Source organism: Augochlora pura, chromosome 4 (assembly GCF_028453695.1).
Source record: "Augochlora pura isolate Apur16 chromosome 4, APUR_v2.2.1, whole genome shotgun sequence".
In the NCBI taxonomy this organism is placed as follows: domain Eukaryota; kingdom Metazoa; phylum Arthropoda; class Insecta; order Hymenoptera; family Halictidae; genus Augochlora; species Augochlora pura.
The window spans coordinates 16904757-16925694 of NC_135775.1; the positions used below are offsets into that span (position 1 = coordinate 16904757).

The window sequence follows — 20938 nt, forward strand, 5'->3', positions numbered from 1 at the left end:
AAATCAATATGTAGAAAATATTTAGAAAGCAACTTATACGAATACATAAGAGAGTTATTGGCAAGTGTAACATAGTCATAAATAGACTATAGTTTTTTATACAGAACAAAAATAATCCGCATCGTTTATACGAAACAGGAGTTGAATAAAAATATATCGTTTCTTCTAGTAGTTTCAATAAATTAAAAGTAGTGCGACGACATCTCTCAATATATTTGATGTCTTGCAGTTTGGTCACAAATGCGTAGAATCCGCAGTCTAATCATTAATCACCTGATCGAATATCCAACGAATCGTTTGAAAATAATAAAACTGAAACGAAAGAAGAACTTCCCAGATATTTTACAATATTTTTCACAGCATCGAACACGTTATTCTTACCGCAGACATCCCGTGCCACAATCTTGCCGCATCGTTTCTCCATTGTCGTAAACCGACTAATCCGGATCGCACTAGTTGCGCCAACATACAACAACCGAACAGTCATCCTCAATTGTTTCACGTTGCACGGCCGTCGAAATTCACTGCCGTGCCGACGCGTCGCCGCGAATTTCAAAGGAAATTCCAGAGAAATTGGATGAATTTGCCGATTATTATATTCAAGTATCGGAACAACTGAAGGTATACATCAGATATTCTCAAAGGACATGTCTGCCACGGTAAACCCCATACTTTGCAAATACGACCACTCCCTTCTCAATTGTACCCGAGGTTACAGAACGATTTATTCAAGGACTCACAAACCGATCGCTGCCGGAAGACGAACGACGTCGTATACGCGAATACGAAGGACAGTTTTCTTTTTTTTTAACGATGATCCACCGAAATTAAGTCGACGTATGAATCGAAATCTTCGTCAGCGTTTAATAACTACGACCGTTACCGTCGAATTCTAGAGAACGTCGCCCCAAGAAATTCTTACAAAATCGATGAAATTCAGTTAACAAAATTGAGATTAAAAAGAGCCTCGCATACTAAACGTTCTAGTCAAATTCAGAACGCGGATTTTAGGTATTTATGACAGATATGAATCGATCGAATTTGAGACGATAAGAACGCTTCAAGGAATTAAAGATCCCAAATTATTATATGCAATTGATTAAAATAATTAAAAAGCAGAGTATACGTGTGCTATGCTCCCCTGCATATTTCCGTTGCTGCAGACAATTTTTTGTTCGCACGAAGATCCGCAGTCTAATGCTGCCAGTGGAACACTAGGTGACAGACCTACATTCAACAGGTTACGAACACCTGTTGCTTGACGGTGCCATTGACAGACGCTGGTATCTAGTCAGAATGAGGACTCTAATTTTGAGTAATCTTGAAATATCACAAACGTTGCGTTACTTTTCCAATTAAAAGTTTCAAGGTGATTATATACAGGTAATAGTGGAAGAATGTGGTAAGAATGCGGACGATAAGTAGAAGTGATAATAATAAGTAAGAAACAATGAGTAAAAGTGTAAACAATAAGAGTGTAAAAAGTAAGTGAGAGTGTAAACAATAAGTAAGAGTATAAACCATTGATAAGAACGTAAACAACAGGTAAGAGTGTAAACAATAGATAATGATGTAAATAATAGAAAAGAGTGTAAATAATAGAAAAGAGCGTAAATAATTTGAAAAGAGCGTAAACAATAGACAAGAGTGTAAACAATAGATAAGGATCGAGGTGCAAGGTACGATCGATGAATGACAATTAGCCAAATATGGTTGAAACAATCTGTTTATTCCAGTATCGCGTGGCGTGCAATCGATTTTAACAAAAATAAAAAAAAGAGGGAACGCCTAGCATCGTGTCGCGTACGCAAAGTGTTTAAAAATGAATCTTAAACATAACAAATTAAAATTTATATAATAATAATCGTTCTACATTATGAGAAAATAATTATTTCAGGTACAAAATTGAACCCTATCACAGACATCACTTAAAGCTTTATCACCTATATACAGTGAATAGAGATATAGAGATACATATAGAAACAGAGAGGAAAACAATTTGACGGTGCCATAATAATACAGCTTACAAAAATCGTATCTCTTTAAAGGTTAATAGATAATATACCCCGACGGCGCGGAGCTCAACAATATTCAACGTATGGAAGACAAATGATTCGTCGTTTTCCCTCCTATTCGCAACTCGTTTCTTCATCGACGACGAGAGCTTCTTCACCAGGAAGGAACAGTAGATTCGAAAGGCGATAGTAGTAGTAATAATAGTAGTAGTAATAGTAGTAGTAGTATTAGCGGTAGCAATGAAATCTCGCTGGTCCTCGATCACCAGGGTCTCCACACGGCGTTGGAGGACTCCGAGGAGTCGCCGGAGGAGCTGGCCACGCTGACAGGACTCTGCGGTGGCGTGTAAACGTTCTGCGGCACGTTGACCATGACGTTGGTGGCCGGACTGGCAGCGGCGGAGGGTTTGCTGACAGCGTTAACAGGGGTGGAAGCGGCGTTCGTCGTGCTGCCGACGGAGTTCGAGGCGGGTCCCTCGAGTCGTCGGAGACAGCCGCCGAGGTGTCTCATCAACTGTGCGCCGGCAGCCGGATGAATCGCGGCGGCGACGGGAGTGGACAGGAACGAGGAGACTTCCTGCGCGCACTGGGTAAATCCTTCCCGGAATCTGTCCGCGTAGGTGTTCTCCGGGGTGAGGGTGAGCCTCCTCGCGGCACGGAGGGTGTGAAGATGACGGACGGTCAGCTCGAGGATGTCGGCTTTTTCCAATTTGGCGACGTTCTCGCCTTCAGCTTGGAGCGCCGTCACCATCAGATCTTTCAGCTCGTCGAGGCATCGGTTGATCCTCGCTCGCCTCTTCCTCTCCAGCATCGGCTTCATCACCTTTCTGTACTGGTACGTCCTGGACACTGGCTCCTCGTACTCCATTCCGCCGACCGGCGTGTAACTGGTATGCGGCGCCATCGTTCAGGCGGTGATAACAAATCTCTCTTCTTGGTCACACGACGGAACTGGTCACTTGACACAACGATGCTCGCAAACGAGCGAATCAGATCGAACTGTATCGATGAGTATCTCGATCGGAACGGTAACGAGAGGCTCGGAACTCTCTCGAATGACCGGAGCAAATGTGCGTGTTTAAGGCGTGGGTGAGTTCGCAAGGCTAGGACGTCTTCTCGGAGTGCCGAGAGTGCGTTCGCTGCCGTGTTTACGACGGTTCTGAATCTTTGGAGGGGACTGACGCGGTACTTATACCTTCGACCGTATCCCCACCACGCCGGCGATGACTCCGGGGACTCTACACGGAACGGAGAGAAGGGTGTAGGCCGCGGCGGGACGGAAAGGGGGAGACGCACGACGCACGAGTGAACCCTGCAGCCCGTGCACAGCCAGCCAGCAGCCGGAGCGTATCGTGGGAAGCTCGCGGGCCGAACAGTTCCCACAGATCGGGGGCCTGTTGGGCCCGGCACAGGTTCCCTCCACGCTCCACGCGTCTCTCTCTCTCTCTGTGTTTGTGTGTGTTCACTCGACTGGCGCAGGGGGCCCCTTCGGTGGTGCCAGCGCGGGAGAGGACCTTTTCGTGCACACCTGCATGCTCTCTGCCTCGTGGAGAATGGGGATCTCGATACCGCCGCTGTTGCTGCTTTTGCTTCTGCTTCTCCTACTATTCCTTGTCCTGCCCTGCTCCCCTTTCCGTCCTCTCCACAGTCCCTCTCCCCTCACTCTCTCTCTCTCTCTCGCTCTCGCTCTCTCCCTCTTTCTTTCCTCGCGCCGCAGCTCGTGGTTCTAGCCCCGAGCGAACCGAGTCATCGAGGAAAAAAGAAGCGGCGAGCACACGCCATGTCGCGCGACCAGCACGAGGACGACCCGCGCGATCCTCTTCGATCCTCACGCGCTCCACTCTTCCGTTTGTCCTTCTTCTCGGTTTTCCCGCCGTTTCTCTTTTGCTCTTTCGTCGCGCGGCACGCTCGTCGCCGCCGACATCCACACTCGCGCGCTGCTACTACGTCGCGGTGAAATATGCTCGCGGGATCATTGTTTTCATTCAGACTAGTCGAGCCGGTTCGCGCTCGCGAGCCACGCGCTGTTTCTTATTGGGGGACTACGGATCGCTGGGATTTTTTTTATGCCGACGTTGAACTATTAACGCATTGTACTCGAGTGGGCGACTTCGAGCTGGCGCTAAAAGTTGCTGCACTATTTTTTTTTGGAGAATGCGTTTAGATTGTCAAATGTCAAGAGGGACCGTTTCAAAATGACAGAAATGTCGAATGTCGAGAAATTTTCAAACAATAGATGTCTTTTGTAACCATCAATGTTCCATTTCGTATGTAGCAAATAGAAACAGTCATTTTGGAGTTGAAGTAGTCTTGACTGCATAGAGTTAACACTTTCCACAAGGAACCATTTTAACACTAAATCCAAAATTGTTTTTCCGATATACATTTCGAAATTGTTAAAATGCCAAAGTATATGAATGACAAAAGTAATTTATCAACCAAACTGGAATAAATACCGACGTATTTTCGATTTTCCTTTTGATAAGACGACAGATATGAACTGTGAACATTTGATCTTTTTACATATTTTGTACGCAACACTTCTATATCAAGCTGTACATATTCTTTTTAATCAATTAGCTGTTTGTGACTAATATACTTGTCATGAATGAATGGTAACATTTTGTGTTATAGTGGTTATCTAATCGTGGTTGAATGAGTAGCACATGATAGTCACGAGCTCGCGTACCGCACGCATTCTGCTCAATGACATTCATTAAACATTGTGTCGGAATCCAAATCATTCTTCACTTTTTATTAATCGGAGATCTGCGTTACTTTGCATACCATTTAATAGTAGAAAAAAGCGATAGGCAATTTCAGCCTAGTTTTTTTGTATTTATTGCTCACTTAAGAGGGTAGCACTGCATCTATTATTTTTTTTAAATCGAAGATCATTTAAATCAGTTGAGAATTTTGTAAAAGATCATTCAAAAATGATGTTGCTTTGAGTCTATAATCATTCACGTCATATTTAATTGCACCGCGTTGCCATTTAAAAAAATCGGAAAGCAGCTGCAAGCTATGGCAGACAGTTTTGGAGGATTAGAAGCATCCAGCCGATATTAGAACGCGACGGTCGCGCATTCCGGTGCAGTTGTCATTGAAGTCGCCGATTGAAAATGTTTTTGAGCCGTAATGTCGAGCGTCGCTGCTTCGAGATCCGTGCCGATGAATAAAACATCGGTGGTTTCGTATTTATGGGGGAAACCTTGCGAAAAAAAATGTATTCCTTGTGTTCAGCTTGAAAATGCGCGCGGCATGCTCGCACGCACCGCGTGGGAGTCGCACGGGTGTCCAAGTAAAGTACAAGCAGAGAAGCCGCTCTGCATTTATACCGACACGGTCGACGCGCCCGGTTGCATTATATTTCGTTTAACGCGTCGTAGGCGAAACGCGCGTGATCGTCGCCCGCCGAAAAACACATTCGCACACGATCGTAGCCGGTACACGTGCGCGCGGCGTTTAATGAACCGTCACGGGCGACACGAGGTCCGTTTCGGATGGAATAAAAGTACCGTTCGTGTTTTGCAACTTTCACAAAAACGGTTTCGTCACCGGTCAATTAAAGACGTATTCGAACCCATCAGGACACGTTTACTACTCCGAATTGCGCTTCCACGGCGTTGCCGGTCGGCCCATAAAACTCCCGGCGTTGACCAAGCTTTAATTGCAGGGCACGTTTTAATCCAGACGAAGTCGGGACCCACTTTAATCCGACCGTTGACGATCCGAATTTTCCACGGTATGCGATAAATTCGGTTAAATCCTCGCGCATCTTTTACACTTTTCAAGCGACTTCCCGAATCCTCCGAATATCCTTGTCCCCGCGCAATTAACCGAGCAAACAGGTACAAGTTTCATACCGCGACATAATCTTCGTTGTGTCTTGACAATAATCTGCAAACGGACTTCTTAGCTTCTCGGTGTGGTAATTCAAACTTTTTCAAAATTTATTTCTTTAACACTTTATCGACTGGTAGCCTATAAATCGGCCTTTTCGACCGATCGGTAGACTGTGTCCTCGGTTGTCATGGTAACTAATAATTTTTTATCTATAATTGAAACGGTAGATTGTACTACTGTGAGTTCCAATAGTGTTGTACAATTTTTAAAATATTAAATACCCTTCGAGGTTAATCAAATATATAAGGTAAAAATAGAAACTAAAATTCAACATTGAGCTACCGTAAGCTCCAATATTATTATATAATTATTTAAATCTTAGATATCTTTCGCGGTTAATAAAATTAATAAAATAATGCCAATGTTATGAAAATATAAAAATGCTAGGAGAGTTAATCATCCCATAATAACAGAAATGTTCATGGTAAAATGTTAACACTAAATCTATCCGACAGAAAAATTGACTGGCATTCATTGGCTGACAGAGATGAAAACATCCAATCTATTTAGATTTCGTATAATTTTTGTCATAGTAGTTATTCCAATAATATAATTTATGCAATCATTTTCCATGAAAACATGTTAATTATTTAATGTTAACCATTTGCCGCACTTTATTTTCATGCAGATTTCTAATATGGTACTGTTAGGTGTGAATGTTATTCCGTTTTTTTAGCTTGGAATCAAATTCTCTTCTTTCCTCCACATTACTTAAGTATGCAAGGTAATACATGCACACGATACAAATTTTATTGTTTTATTAGTATTATCTATTTTAATACAAATCTCCTTCCTTTTCAAAGAAATCACTATAATCGACAAACTTCTAGTCATCATAACTGGGAAGTAAATGGAGCGACAAAGAATTAACAGTGGACCCACAGATTGACGTGTGTTATGTACATTGCAATAGCTGCGAATTTTTATGCAAAACGAAAAAAAGATAGGTTCATTCGTTCCTATGATGATGGTATAATGGTTTGAAAATATCAAAAATAACTTACCGACATTTCTCAATGCTTTAAATCGTTTTACAATATTTACAATCTTTTGCTAGGAATTCATAGAAATCCTCAGTGCAGCAATAGCGACGCGATCGAATTTCTTTCGACCTTTTTCGAGAGATTCATACCGAAAATAATTACGCTAGTAGAAGACTAACAGAATTGTGAAGTTTGGCGTACGCGGGAGCCGTAAAGTTTTCCGGATAATCCCATGGAAGTACCCGCGGGAAAAGGCTTCGCGCGCGTAATCCCCCTCCGTGCGCTACTATCGGCCGAAATGAAAAAAGCATCGGTTCGTCGAAGATGGTAAACCGGATTTCCCCCCTCGAAAAAAAGGATAACGCGTTTCGATGTGTGTCATGCGACATCATCGAACGACGACGACGACGAGAGGAGCGTCCCGAGAGGCATTGACCAACAGCGAAGGCAGGCCACGCGCGCGAGCGCCGGCATCGGCACTTGTCAGCACGCTAGGCACTCGCATCGACATCGAATTTTCGATAAGGAACGGGTTTTCTTTGAATTGTTTTTGCGCGGCGGGGAGCGGCCGAGAGTCCGGGCGGCTCGGGTTGACCGGTTTATTGGAATCCAGGCTGAGCCGTCGGCTGGGCGTATCGGCGCGACTAGACCCGCGACACTTGTTGATTCACTGGAATACCACCGACGCGGAGCACGTGCAAGCGCGTGTCGCCCACCACTCCCGACGCGACGCGACGCCCCACAGCGATCCGAGCAGAGAGAAAAAGATCGAAAACTCAATATTTTTTAATTTCTCTTGATAACGTAATCGTTATCTACAGTTATATACATACGCAAATAATTGAAAAACAAGAAAATAGTCTTCAACATATAGGAAGTATATTGGTATAGACGGAGAGTTACTTGTCTCTGCTTCCTCAAGCATTTGCCTGTTATATCTCCATTTTTTTAACCCTTAGCACTCGGCGCCATCATGGATGTTACTTACCAGCGCTTATAAATAATAATATTATAGTATAGTATACGATATATATGTATATGTATATATAATATTGTTATAATAATATTCGATTTATATAAATTTGTAGACATCGAGAAATAGTTGCAAATCGCTAATAAACTTTAATGTTTAGTCATATACTAGAATTAAAAGCTCACGACAATAAATACAAATATAAATGGACTATTCTGTTGAAGGTATTAGACACTTGTTATGTTGATTGTTAAATGATTTAATTATTTATCGTATATACTTTCTTTCTTTATTATATATCGTTTCGTTGTCATATGCATTGAAAATTGCTATACTGAATGTATAGCTTCGATTATCTTTACGTTAACTTTTGTCAAATTGCTAAAAGATGTCTTTGAATCTCAACTATTCTTTAAACCTTTCTCTACATTATGCCAAATTTTCTCGTCGAAGCTTGTCGATTTAATTGCTATCATATGCTTTAGAAGCGTATCTGAGAACAACATCTGGGTATTCTTGAGTTTATGGTCTTTCCAATGATAAAAGAACAGATGCATTCCTTTTGTTACAGAACATATTTTATTTAAAAAATTTCATAGAAGTTTAGAATGATATAGACAACTTTTGCAATTTTCCAGAAAAGCTTCCAGATTGAATACTTGTTAATATCTGTTAATATGAACAATATGTTATTAATTTACTGTAATATATGTTATTGATTTCTGTAATTATTGTCCTACATAATTTCTTATTATTTATTAACCTGTTACATTGAAATATCTGTTACTTATTTCTGTATTATGTTTAAATATGTGTCATTTATATATGTATTATGCTACCATATGTGTAATCTGTTTTATCTCACATAAGAAATTTCTATGCTATTTCTATTGACCCTACATATGTAATTAACGTACTACGCAGTAATTGATACTAAAAAAACGTTTCGAATAAAAATTAGCCAATACATAGTTAGTAATTTTAACAAATTATAGTACTAATTGCTGGCAAAAGAATGCTTTTAACGTAACTGCATATTATTTATCTACAAATCAATTCATCTTTGTATTCTCATTAAAAAATTATTAAGGTACTTAGATCGAGAACTAATTAATTTACAAGATATGATTTTTGTTCCGAGCGCCCGTAAGATCGAATCACTGTGCAACAACCTGACGACACACGGCGCACGGTGGTACCGATCGCGATTCAGCCGAGTCAAAAATTGCACGGCGATATACACGCATGTCCAATTAGTAGAGGATAGTCGCCGAATATGGAATACCATTTTGTTTCTCGCATTGCATTCTTACAAATCAGTCGCGACATATAAAACAGCTATAACGCGTGTTCGATCCCATACATGTTTGGGACAGATGCAACGTCGACATCTTTTAACGTCGATGGCTACCGACGATTGCAAGTACACCTACTGCGGGCGTTTTTTTTTTAATCCTAATTGAGAACTTGGTATAAATGTTAATTGGCGAGTGTCGTGCGAAAGAACGATTAGAGGGAACGTTTAAGTGGGAGAAGAAGAGGTAGAATGTCGCACGCGTCTAAATTATTGATTTTGGTAATTGACACGTGCGTCGAAAAGTATTATTTTCGATTTGTTAGATGTTTAAAGTTAATTTTTGTATAAATAAAAATTATTATTAATCGAACACCTATTTCTACCAGAACAAATGATTTTTTTTTTTAATTAATAAGTCATTAGAGTTAAATTCAAAATGAATACGAGAAAAAGCATCCGGAATAAAAAACAAAAAGATAAGCAAAGGGAAAACACATGATTAATTATATACATATTGTCGCGTAGAAATGGCAACGTTTCGTGTTATCATTTTCTATTACGCTCGTTGAAAACAACTAACTGGTTAAGGAAATCAAAAAATAAAACAATCATTTTATCACAATTAATTCCACATTACCATAATTACAAGTATACCTTCCAAATAGACTGAAACAGCTGGTTGATTAAGCAATGCGCACAGGAATTTATGCAAAAATAGCAATTCAAAATCCTGACGTATTAGATCAATTTTACGACCAGTTTTAAAATCAGCGTGTCAAAATCTACAGGAAATAACGTATAACATGTTATTTTAGAAAAGTCCAACTTTACTTGGAATCGGATAATTCAAAATTTTGTTAGAATATTTCAAGTATAACTTTTGAACCATAAATTTTCAAGGTTGAAAAACGTTCATACTATATTCTCTCCATTTATCCTTATTTATCGACATTTCAACTTTAACCTAAGAATGTAGCAACAGTATTAATTTATTAAATAGCAATACTTTATAAAAATATTAATTTATTAAATAACAATAGTTTATCTTCTTTTCATGAAAAGTTCTTTGATTTGGACATAGAACTCTGTGATTTCACCCTTCTGCACGCCTCAACCCATGACAACGTACAACAGTCCATCGGAACCCGTCGTTAACCCATCGCAACCCATAGGTCAAAGCTCGCTTGAATCACGAGTTGGCGAACAGAGCCCGATCGGACGATGTCGGCGTCACCGTCCGGACCAGTTTCTATTCTCCCCGATGTAGAACAATTGAAATAGCGTGATCGCGAATCGTCCCCTTTAACCGATTCCGTTGACCAAAATACATACTCCGGTTAAAGCACCTGCGACGGGCACCGCTGTCGCGCACCCTTCCTCATAAGCGTTGGGACACCTCGCCGCGTTGATGCTGCGCTAATTGTAAGCGTTACGCAACCTTGCTAGAACTCGTGAACAAAAGCGAAGAATTTTTTGTTTAACGCTCTATAAAGAACTCGTCATAATCTAGATAACTGATCTGTAAAAATGGCGAAGCTAATCATGGAATTATGTAACTTTCGCCGGTCAGCTTACGCCGCGGGATTTCCTACTTCTGACTTAATGATTTTGTCATTATTTGGTTTTTACTATTCTTATCGAGACATTAAAACGGCATCTGGTCCGTACATGTTAAATAAATTAATAAGATACGTTTGAAATAATACTTTTATTTAGGAAATGTATTGCTATTGTTTCAGATATTTGTTTCCATTATTCCAAAATTTGGCAAGTAAAATATATATATTCCTAATATTAAAATTAATTTTTTAAGAATTATTCCGTTTTAAAAGGTCTATTAAAACATCACGTTGCATCTGTATCAATAACTAGACTGCGGATTTTATTCATTTATGATAGAAATAGGTTGGTGAAATTTGCAACAATAGAAATAAGTTGGTGAAATTTGCAACAATAGAAATGCTAAATGAATTTCAAATAACCTAGATGTTTTTAATAAGTCGCTAAAATTTTTAAGCAAAGAGTGAAATTTCCAACTTGTTCTTGTTTACTGTAATTTATGATGACGATGCTTATTATTCATGAAGATTAGTAGCTCATTAATAACTAACAAACAGCAATTGATTGAGAAAATAATATCTGTATAATAGTTACATTTTTATAATTATATTTGTCAAATTATATCTGAGTCGTTATTCAGACATGCAAAATATGGTGAAAAAATATCGAAAGCATATCATTGTCTGTCCAAACAATTATAAATGAGAAAAGAAGTGTGACCAAATATTTGCAAATATAGAATGAACTGCCAAAAGATATCTCTGCTGTGTTCATTGTTACTATAATGTGTCTACGAAAATAAAGTTCGATTCAGAGAAATAATTATTGTAGCAGAAGAAATTTTTCTCCTATCATCACATTTTTTGATATTTCAAATTGATCGTCGTAGATTTAAATGGAATAACGTGATCTGATTAATATAATGATAGGACGAATAAAAAAACGTTTAATACGTTGATCATCATCGGACGATACGAGATGCTATTTATATTTTATCGCAGAAAAATAGTAAATTCATTATTACCGATAGCAAGGTTAATAAATTAATTCTTTCCGCTAAATAGCTTCCAAGATAAATATAATACACGCGCAAGTAGTGTTTAATATTAATTAATGAGTAAATGGAAATTCCGTCCTTAACGAGCGAAATTACTTAGCTATTTTATTATATCCTGATAAATTGCCATAGAATCAGAGATAACTCACGGATCTTAAAACGAAAAGGAATTGCTGCTGCGCGTGCTAGCCGCCGCCACGTCCATATATAGCTGAGGTAATTATATTAATTTTTTCGTTGATATATATAGGTCGTTCCAAATTTGGTTAACACCTGTAGGATGCAAGGAGGTTAAAAAAACAGCCGGTATCGAGGTACAATCAGCTTTGAAAATAATAGACGCTAATAACGGAATAACGAGAACTTGCTATTTTCGTGATCCTTAATTGTTTATAACTTGTGGCAACGTTAATCGATTTCGATGACGTTTTCAATGTAAATATAAGTTACAGAACTTTACAAAACATATAATCATAATTCACAGCTTCAGAAACATATAATATTCAATTACTCACTCGCATAAGGAAATAAAGAAATAGAAGCTTTTTTATTTGTATGCTGTTTTTTAATTTTAGTTTTTGTAAATTTTTCTTAGTGATTGTTTAGTATACCGGACACTAAAATTTTAAAAAGGATTTGAAGTCGTTCGATCAAATATATAAAAATTTATTTCCTGTTAGATAGTATCCGAATATTTTTACGATCGACTGTATCTTCACTTTCCTGTTTTCATTTCAACAAACTGATTGCTTTAACTATGGGATTGTTATTAAGTGGGATCGATCTTTGTAGTATCAAATCCCTGAGCACAAATAAAGGAATTACTAAAAGTAGGATTAATTTTTTTAGCAAATCTATTAATTAATGTATAAATGTACTTATGCATTATATATCATAAATAATTATTTCGTGAATCTTCTCCCACCTCATATAAAATATACTGTCTATTTTTAATATTAACGTAGGTTACACTGAACATTTTTCACCGTCTAATCAATCATATAGTTTTAATTATTATAGTTCCAACACTGCTTAAATAACTATTGATAAAACTAGCCTATTAATCTTTTAAAATTTTCTCGCCAATAACTACGACAGTTTTTTTATATATTTAATACAGAAATACTAATCAACGAATTCGTTTTTGTTATTAATTAAAAAATTAGATCTAAATTAATCTAGTATTTCATTTTGTTTTCATAATATTTTTGAGAATGTAGAACACATTAAACAATCGCTAATTGTTCGACAAGTTTCACCGTTACGTACAAATATCTTTTAATATCCTAGAGAAAATTATGGCGATCGAATAAAAATTAATCCGACGGGAGTTAAACAATCCCTCGCCAACGACTATTATTAATTCGGAAACTCGATTCTAAACGTTGTTCCGTTTCATTTCGAATCGTTTGTCCCATAATTTCTATAATTTAATCACGGTGACGCGTTTCATCTCGCGTGTATTGTTGTAATGTAAGCGCATGATAACTTGTGATATGTACTCCAGGAAGTGTCGATTGAGATCACTGTCGCCGACAAAAGCAGTTACCGGAAAGATTCGTCAGCCGCTGGATTAGATTAAATATATAATTATGTAATGCAATGGTATTCGAAATCAAAATTTCTTTGGAAAATTTCAATATTCACTGATACGAAAAGAGAAGCATAACCATTTGGAAAAATATTATTTCATCTTTGAAACAAATTGCATAATTTCTAACAAGAAGAGTTAAAGAATATTTCCATACTGTTTTTTTACGAGTTTACGGAGAATTGAACAATTAACTATGAAGCTTACCGTTTCATTAACTTTTGATATTTTATGGTAATATCTTTATCGACTCCAGAAGAATCTTTTTAAATTGAACAATTAATTCAAATTTAAAAATAAAGTTGTGAGGTTAGTGTAATAAACGATGGTAATCGATAGTTATATAATAATAGTGAATTGAGTAATGAATCAACTGATAAAACCATCGTCTTTAGTCATTATATCAGTCTGTTAAACTATTAGGCGATATTAGTTACATATATTTGTACAGATTAAATGAAATGAGAATTAAATAAAAGTGAAATAAAAATGAAATATTAAATAAGTGAAATAGTGAATGAAAATGAAATGAATATGAAATAATGAATAAAATTTTAATTTGAATGGATGAATGAATAAACTTGTAATATGAATGAATAAATGAATAAAATTTGAATGTGAATGGATTAAAAATAAGACGAATAAATTGATAAATACAAATTCGTTGAAAACATTGATAAATGAAGTTTGATCGTATAAATTGAGATTTATCAGGATGTTGATTATTTTAGCTGTCCTTAATCTACCAATAGAATTTTTAACTTGAACAATAATGTCGAATACTTGATATATAGTGTTGGACACTTGTGAGAGTGTAATACAGTAGTCGAAATGAAAAGTGCTAGAGAATATTGAGTTTATGCAATTGTGTTTATAGATGTAGATCAAGCATCTGAGGCGGTATAAAATGATAGTTTATCTGCTCCCCCCTAACAAGAACAACGAAGCGGGCATATGATGCTTATTGTTAGAACGCACTTCACATTTCAACAGAATAATGCCACCACTGCCGCCGTCGGCCACGGTGCCAAATTCGTTAGCGAATAGCTTTCACGTGGAAATATCTTACTTTTGGATCTGCCAGCATTAAATCTCTCCGCGTTTCGGATACCCAAATACAGCGGGCAGCAAAATTTAAACAACGCGCTCGATACTTCTCGTGACTTATATGCTTGTTGAAAATTTCATTGTAATCGGTTGACGCATGATCAAGCTACAGTCACTGAGACGTATAAGAATTATCTATTTTTGGTTGAAATTCCTGAAAGACCCTGATCTTCGCGATTTATAATTGTTCACAGTTTGTGTCAAGCTTGTGTCAATCATTGTTGTATATAAGTTACCAAGAGGTACCAAATGTATTTTCTAAATTTTCATTTTATTCCAAGTAATAGTCAAATTGAAAGAAAGTACTTCAATCTTTGTACAGTCCTTTTAACATTTACAGAAACATTTGAATCATTTGTAACAGTTTTAAAAAAGTTATTTATTACACATCAATCTTCCAAAGACAGGACGAACACAGACATATAATTATAAAAATTATAGACATAATAATAAAAACTAGATCCGCGCTATCAATAAAGTTTTTAAAATGCAAGGTAAGGACGATACTTTAATAAACCAAGAATGGGTAGTATATTTAATAAGAAAACAAATTGTACTGTGTCGACTAAAAATGTGGACATGTTAACAAATATTCGTTCGGTAATTTGTTGTACCACAATTCATAAAATGTCGGCATTTTTTTACACAAGTTGTAGAAATGATATAGTCTATGTATCTAAAAACAACGTAACTTATTAAAAATCATATATTTTTCAGTGACGTTTATATTTGACCATCTTTGTTTGAAATTATCTCTAATCGGTAAAGATTAGAATTTAATTTATTTAGAATTAAAAGAACAAGAAACAATTATTTGCTGTAATATACAAATAACGAATTTTTATCATTTTTTATCAGTAATACAATATCCATCGTACAACAGTATTAGAAAAAAAGTAAAAATGCATAATATCATCAAAGAATGTTTGGACAAATATAAATAAACATTAACAGTTGTGTTACATTTAGAAGAAACCAAATTGTTTAGCGAAACTACATAGTGATCAAAGGAATTTAAATTAAGATCATGTAATAATTTAAGTAAAAACTATTACATATTATCGTTGTATATATTGTACAACTATAATCCATCAAGTGGTCGTTAATTCCTATTAAGCAGATACGACACTAATAACAAATTAAAAAAAAAGACCGTCCAATTTGACTTCGAATTTGACTTTCGAATGTCGCGCCACCGCGAAGTGAAACGGTTACATTTATTATTAAACGAGTGAAATAGCAGTATCTAATTTGTAGAATTCTACAGTAAGTTAGTATTTCCTCTGGAACATAAATTTCGCGGTAAAACATGCAATTCCCGCCTACTTTATCACGCGTTTCGACTCGACATCTATTTGCGGTAGGCTCTAAAACTGTATGCGCCACTCTTTCATTACTTCATAAATTAACGGTTTATTTACCGGAAGCCTATTATTAGGCTTTCGAGTGACTAAACTGTGTCTAAGAGACGCTTGATCATTTACTTTGAAACAATCGATGCAGAGACACTGGTTGCATTATATTAATCTAAATGATTTGACGGATTACTCTCAAGGTGCTATCCTAGTGTGCACTTTTGAAAAGATCAATTTTCTTCTCTTTATATATTCTTGAAGGATGTAGTTTAAAAATACATCTTCGAAACCTTACAAATAAACTTTTAATATTAACGAAGGTATGATTGTTTGAAACTCGCAACGAGCTTATAACATTATTGATATACTATAAATTGTAGGCATTCTTCTCGAAAATATATTTTAAGTACGCATTAATTTTACGTGCGTAATTAATATTATATATATATTTTTTAAAAAATTTTAAAACATCGTTGAACAACGTCCAAATAAACTCCATCAACTTGACAGCAAAAGGTACAACAGTTTCATCGCAAAAAAATTTCTTAACAAAGTTAAAAATACATGCATTTCACGCAAGAATACCCCTTAACACTAAACGTACCACGCTCAAATGACCCATTTCTCATTTCACAATTATAAAAACGATAACAAAACTGCCATCAGGATTAATCGAACGAATCACATTATTTGCGCGACTATAATAATAAAAATTGTATTAATCTAAATAAATTGGATTTCGTCATTATCGGGAAGCAATATGAATGCAGACAATTTCCTTGCCTGTACGTTCAGTGTAAGACATAAAAAATTGCGAAACACGTGGAGCGTCATATTCTTTTGTCCAGGGCTGCGGAGGATTGTGCAGCGTGTTCCCGGACCGCTGCGCGACGTCGTCTCAAGATCCGAATCGGGCCGAGTTTTACAAGAGGAACACGCCGGTAGCGACGGTTAGGGGACGTTTGTTCGGCATTAGAGAAGGATACCCCCGGTGATGAATCGTCGATGCAACCGGTTCTCAAGTCGCCGCGCGATCGGCCAGATCGGCAGCCGATTTTTCGAATTAAGCGTACGATCTTAATGACCCGCCCATCCCCGCGGTCGTCAGCAGGACAGGTTTCGCTTGCGGGGCTTAACGAGGTGTTTCGCCCTTTTGGTAGCCGGTAGGCCAAACAAGGGTTCGGAGTGGGCCGGCCGAGTATTTACGAGCCTTTAGCTCTAAACGCGAAAGGTGGCCGGCAAAGGTAATCTCGCGGCGCAGATCGGCCAACGATGTGTCGCGTTCGTTAAAGAATTCGCTCCTTTCGGTATACACCGGGACGCCTTAACTGCCAATTGGCCTGTGGCTTTACGGGCTGTCCGCGCGTTCGCCCGCTAGAACTGCCGTGTTACCGAGAAATCTCGGAATTGTTAACAGCTCCGACGGGACGGCGTAATGTCTCTTTAAGCGGGAACGCGACCCGATAGGATCGGGGACCCGGCCCAAATTTTCGAGATAGCTACTCGCCGAAAAACTGTTGCCCCGATGATTTTCGAACGGGCGGAGACCCGTTTCGATCCCGTAACGGCTTTCTAATACAGAATTTATTCAAATGGCGTCATAATTACGACCGGAGGCGGCTAGCAAAGTCTGTTTCGCGCTGAAACGTGTGCCGTATAATGAAGTCACGAGTTTTGCCCCTTTTTCTGTTCCCTGTGCGGATATTCGACGCTCATTAGCAGACCGTGGATTTTATGCATCTATGGCAAAAATCGATAGGGTAAAATACGAAATTGTAAATGCAGAAAATAAATTTGACAACGATATTGAATTACTTTTAACTTATTCAGAATGTTAAGAATGAAAATAAATTTTGGTTCAGCTTCTTTCTGTTGCAATCGAAGCAGAGAATTTTTATTTTCCACACAAATTCGCAGTCTATGTATTAACGCGAAAATGGATGAACTTAATGAGTGACGTTTCGTTGTCTATCGTTGTCATTAAATGATTTTTTTCGCGTGAATATTAATATTGTATTGTTTTGAATAATATTGTATTGTTTTGAATAATATTATATTGTATATAATAATATTATATTGTATGTAATAATATTGTATGATAATTATAGACAAATTTTGGATAACAATTGGACAACTTTCATTAACGAAAATCGCGTGAAAAATCATCGTAGGATGATGACACTCTTTTCAAATTAAGGCTCGAAACCTCTACCTTAAAATGGTGTGTTTGGATTTTAATTTTAATCCGCTCTTACCACTGTAATTTTTTAAATACGAGGCCGTGATTGTCAGATTGAAAATTGCCAAATTAGACGAATTGCATAGACTTTGTTAAATTTTTCTCGAAGATGTCGTTTGCAGCCGAATAAAGTCTGATCCTTCTCTTTTAATTCGAAACAGACGAAATTTGGCTGCAATTTTTTTTTCGCGAAGATAAACTACAATCACACTTTAAAGTTTCGACATCGTTGTCAAACGATTTCGATGAAATTTTCAACATGTTTAAATTATCGAGGCGATGAAAAATGTATAAATCTCGGATAAAAAAAATGTATAAATCTTGGATAAAAAAGATGTAAGAATGTGAGTATTTTTATCTGTTTCTGTTACGGCAAGTAATAGAAAAATTGGAAAAAGTATTTCACTCATTATTTGGCAGATTAGTCGGTTCATCTATCATATAAAAGAAATTAAATTGTTTAAAACAGTGACACCGTATTAAAAGTTTTTGACTCAGTTTTGCTTCTCTTTGCATGTCGAATTATCACTGTATATAGCAAATAAGAAGAATAACAAGGAGAACAATGGCTAAGGTGAGTGAAATAATGCGGAAGAACATTTGATTTTGCAAAAGCTTCATATTGTTAACCTCGCTGGTATTATGTAAGGATATGAAACACATTTCACGGTTCGTAAATTTAGTGTGTTGTTTATTTTCATTCATACGCATTGCCAACAACTATGCCTCTGCGTTAACCTGCAAACAGCGAACTATTTCCACAAAAGTATAACTTAATATACTAAGTACCATTTAAAATTTCATTTAACAATTTTTCAACAGATTTTCTAATGTACATCCGTCGGACACGTTAGATTTTCTCTAAAACTCAATGAATCTAGTGACAATTTTAATTAATTGTTAGAAACTAGATAGTATATACATCTATTGTATATGCAAATATTTTGGGTCCAAATGGACCCAAAAGTGTGAAAACATTGTTGCTTTTGCTTGGTTAGAAACACTATGATTATATGCATCGTCGAAGGTTAGCAATGTTATCGATAGAAACTATTTTTAATGCCTATTGGATGCAATTGCTGATAACGAACTTAAGTGACAACAGATATCTATTATAGAATTAATTATCGCAAACAGAATACTGGGAAAGGAGATAAAACTGTACTGTGATTACCATGGCAATTGTCGAACTGAGATACTCAGTTTATAGGAAACAAGTTTCAAAATATATAAATCTACGAAAATTAAATTCAGAAAATTACTCCAAGTGGAAGATTAAATTACACAAATTAATTTCATGGAAATAGATTACGATTCGACAGATATTTCGAAATAGAAAAATAATATAATACGCCTCTTTTAAAAGATGCCAATTTCGTAATTTTTTAATGAAATCTTCAATTGTCATATCTAAAATATATATAGTAATAAAATTAATAATAATATTATTTTGAAGTAACTAGTCAAGACTATTATCATTATTATCATACGATAACATATCAATAGTTCTACCTTTATTGTTTCCATGTAGCTGTATGTAATTGTTTAACATTTTATCAACGGGAAATCTGCTAATATGTACTTCGATGTATTTGCTATATTTCAGAAAAGCTTAGTCGCCTTTTCTACAATAATAATGGAAAAAGGTTATCGCATAATATTGCGCAAGATAAATTATTGATATATAAATAAAACTCGTCATCACTACTGAGAAAATGATTAGGAAAATCTGACTTATACATCGATGATTTACGAAGAAATATTGAATAACTACGGCTAGTTGAAAAAAAAAATATTGCGCGTTAATATTGATAGATTTAATATTGATAGATAATATTAAATAATATTAATGAATAAGTTCAAGTTAGCCGAGAAGAGAGAACAATGACGTAACGACGGAATTTCCAATGCATCTAGATATGTAAGCATACTATTTTAAAGACACTGTCATAATTCCTACAAACGGTTTTATGGCCAATGGTATGCACTGTGAAAATGTGTTTTAGCATAGGACAACACATGTACAGGTGTCGTACAGTAGTGTTACTAGTGCTATCGGTTAGATTATTTTCTTAAAACTTTTACGTTCCATATATGCATCACTTTCTCAGATAAATTTATTAACGTGATTTTGATATATTGTTAGTTGTACTAATGATCCAATGACAATTGCTTTGAAATTAACATTTCCTTATAAACTTATTTATCAATTTCGTATGTCAACTTTATTAATTCAAGTCCAGTAGTATATCTTCTACCACTGTGGTTTCTATATTTTCATAATTAAAGTATTCATTAATCAATCAACTATTCATTAATTACACTAACAGTTCAAAATAAATTTATGATTTTCTTAACTTTATTAACCTAAATTTTGAATATATATATATTTAACTAGATAACCCAACATATAGATGTTTCTTTTTAAGTTCAGCACTTTTATTATAATGTACAACTAAATAGACATGAACGCACCCAATAATTTATTCCATAGCTCAATAATTTTAATTTACTTCTGTGAATTCACATGTAAAATAAAACCGCTATTTCCGTTCTTAATAATCTTAATAACCTTAAAATAACGCAACAACCTCTTGAAATTCTATAAACATTTCTAACGTTCTACATTTAATACGTTTGTTCGTATAATAAATGTATCCTCGTAATCACTTTCTTCTGAACGACATAAATATGTAACAATTTTAATAGGCCACAATGAAACCAATATAGGACAATGTTAAAGAAGAAAACCATTAATAAATCACAAAGATTTGAGTTTACGTTAATAAATCTTTTCATAAAGTAGAAAATCATTAATTAATCGCCAAGAAAATAGAATATTTATCCCGAAACTA

General features: G+C 36.2%; 2 protein-coding genes across 4 annotated transcripts in view; both read right to left on the reverse strand.

Annotated features, from left to right (window-relative positions):
* LOC144469139 (tubulin monoglutamylase TTLL4) overlaps window positions 1–20938 on the reverse strand; it is a 157995-nt gene that overhangs the window by 9062 nt on the left and 127995 nt on the right. The window lies entirely within an intron of this gene.
* On the reverse strand, window positions 1709–3164 carry LOC144468640 (enhancer of split mbeta protein). The gene has a single exon (XM_078178255.1). It carries the CDS (start codon window positions 2917–2919, stop codon window positions 2278–2280), a length of 642 nt encoding a protein of 213 aa, XP_078034381.1. The 5' UTR covers window positions 2920–3164; the 3' UTR covers window positions 1709–2277.

Bases quoted from the DNA above. Each gene is read 5' to 3' on its own strand.
- LOC144468640 (XM_078178255.1), bottom strand. From the start codon at position 2,919: ATGGCGCCGCATACCAGTTACACGCCGGTCGGCGGAATGGAGTACGAG.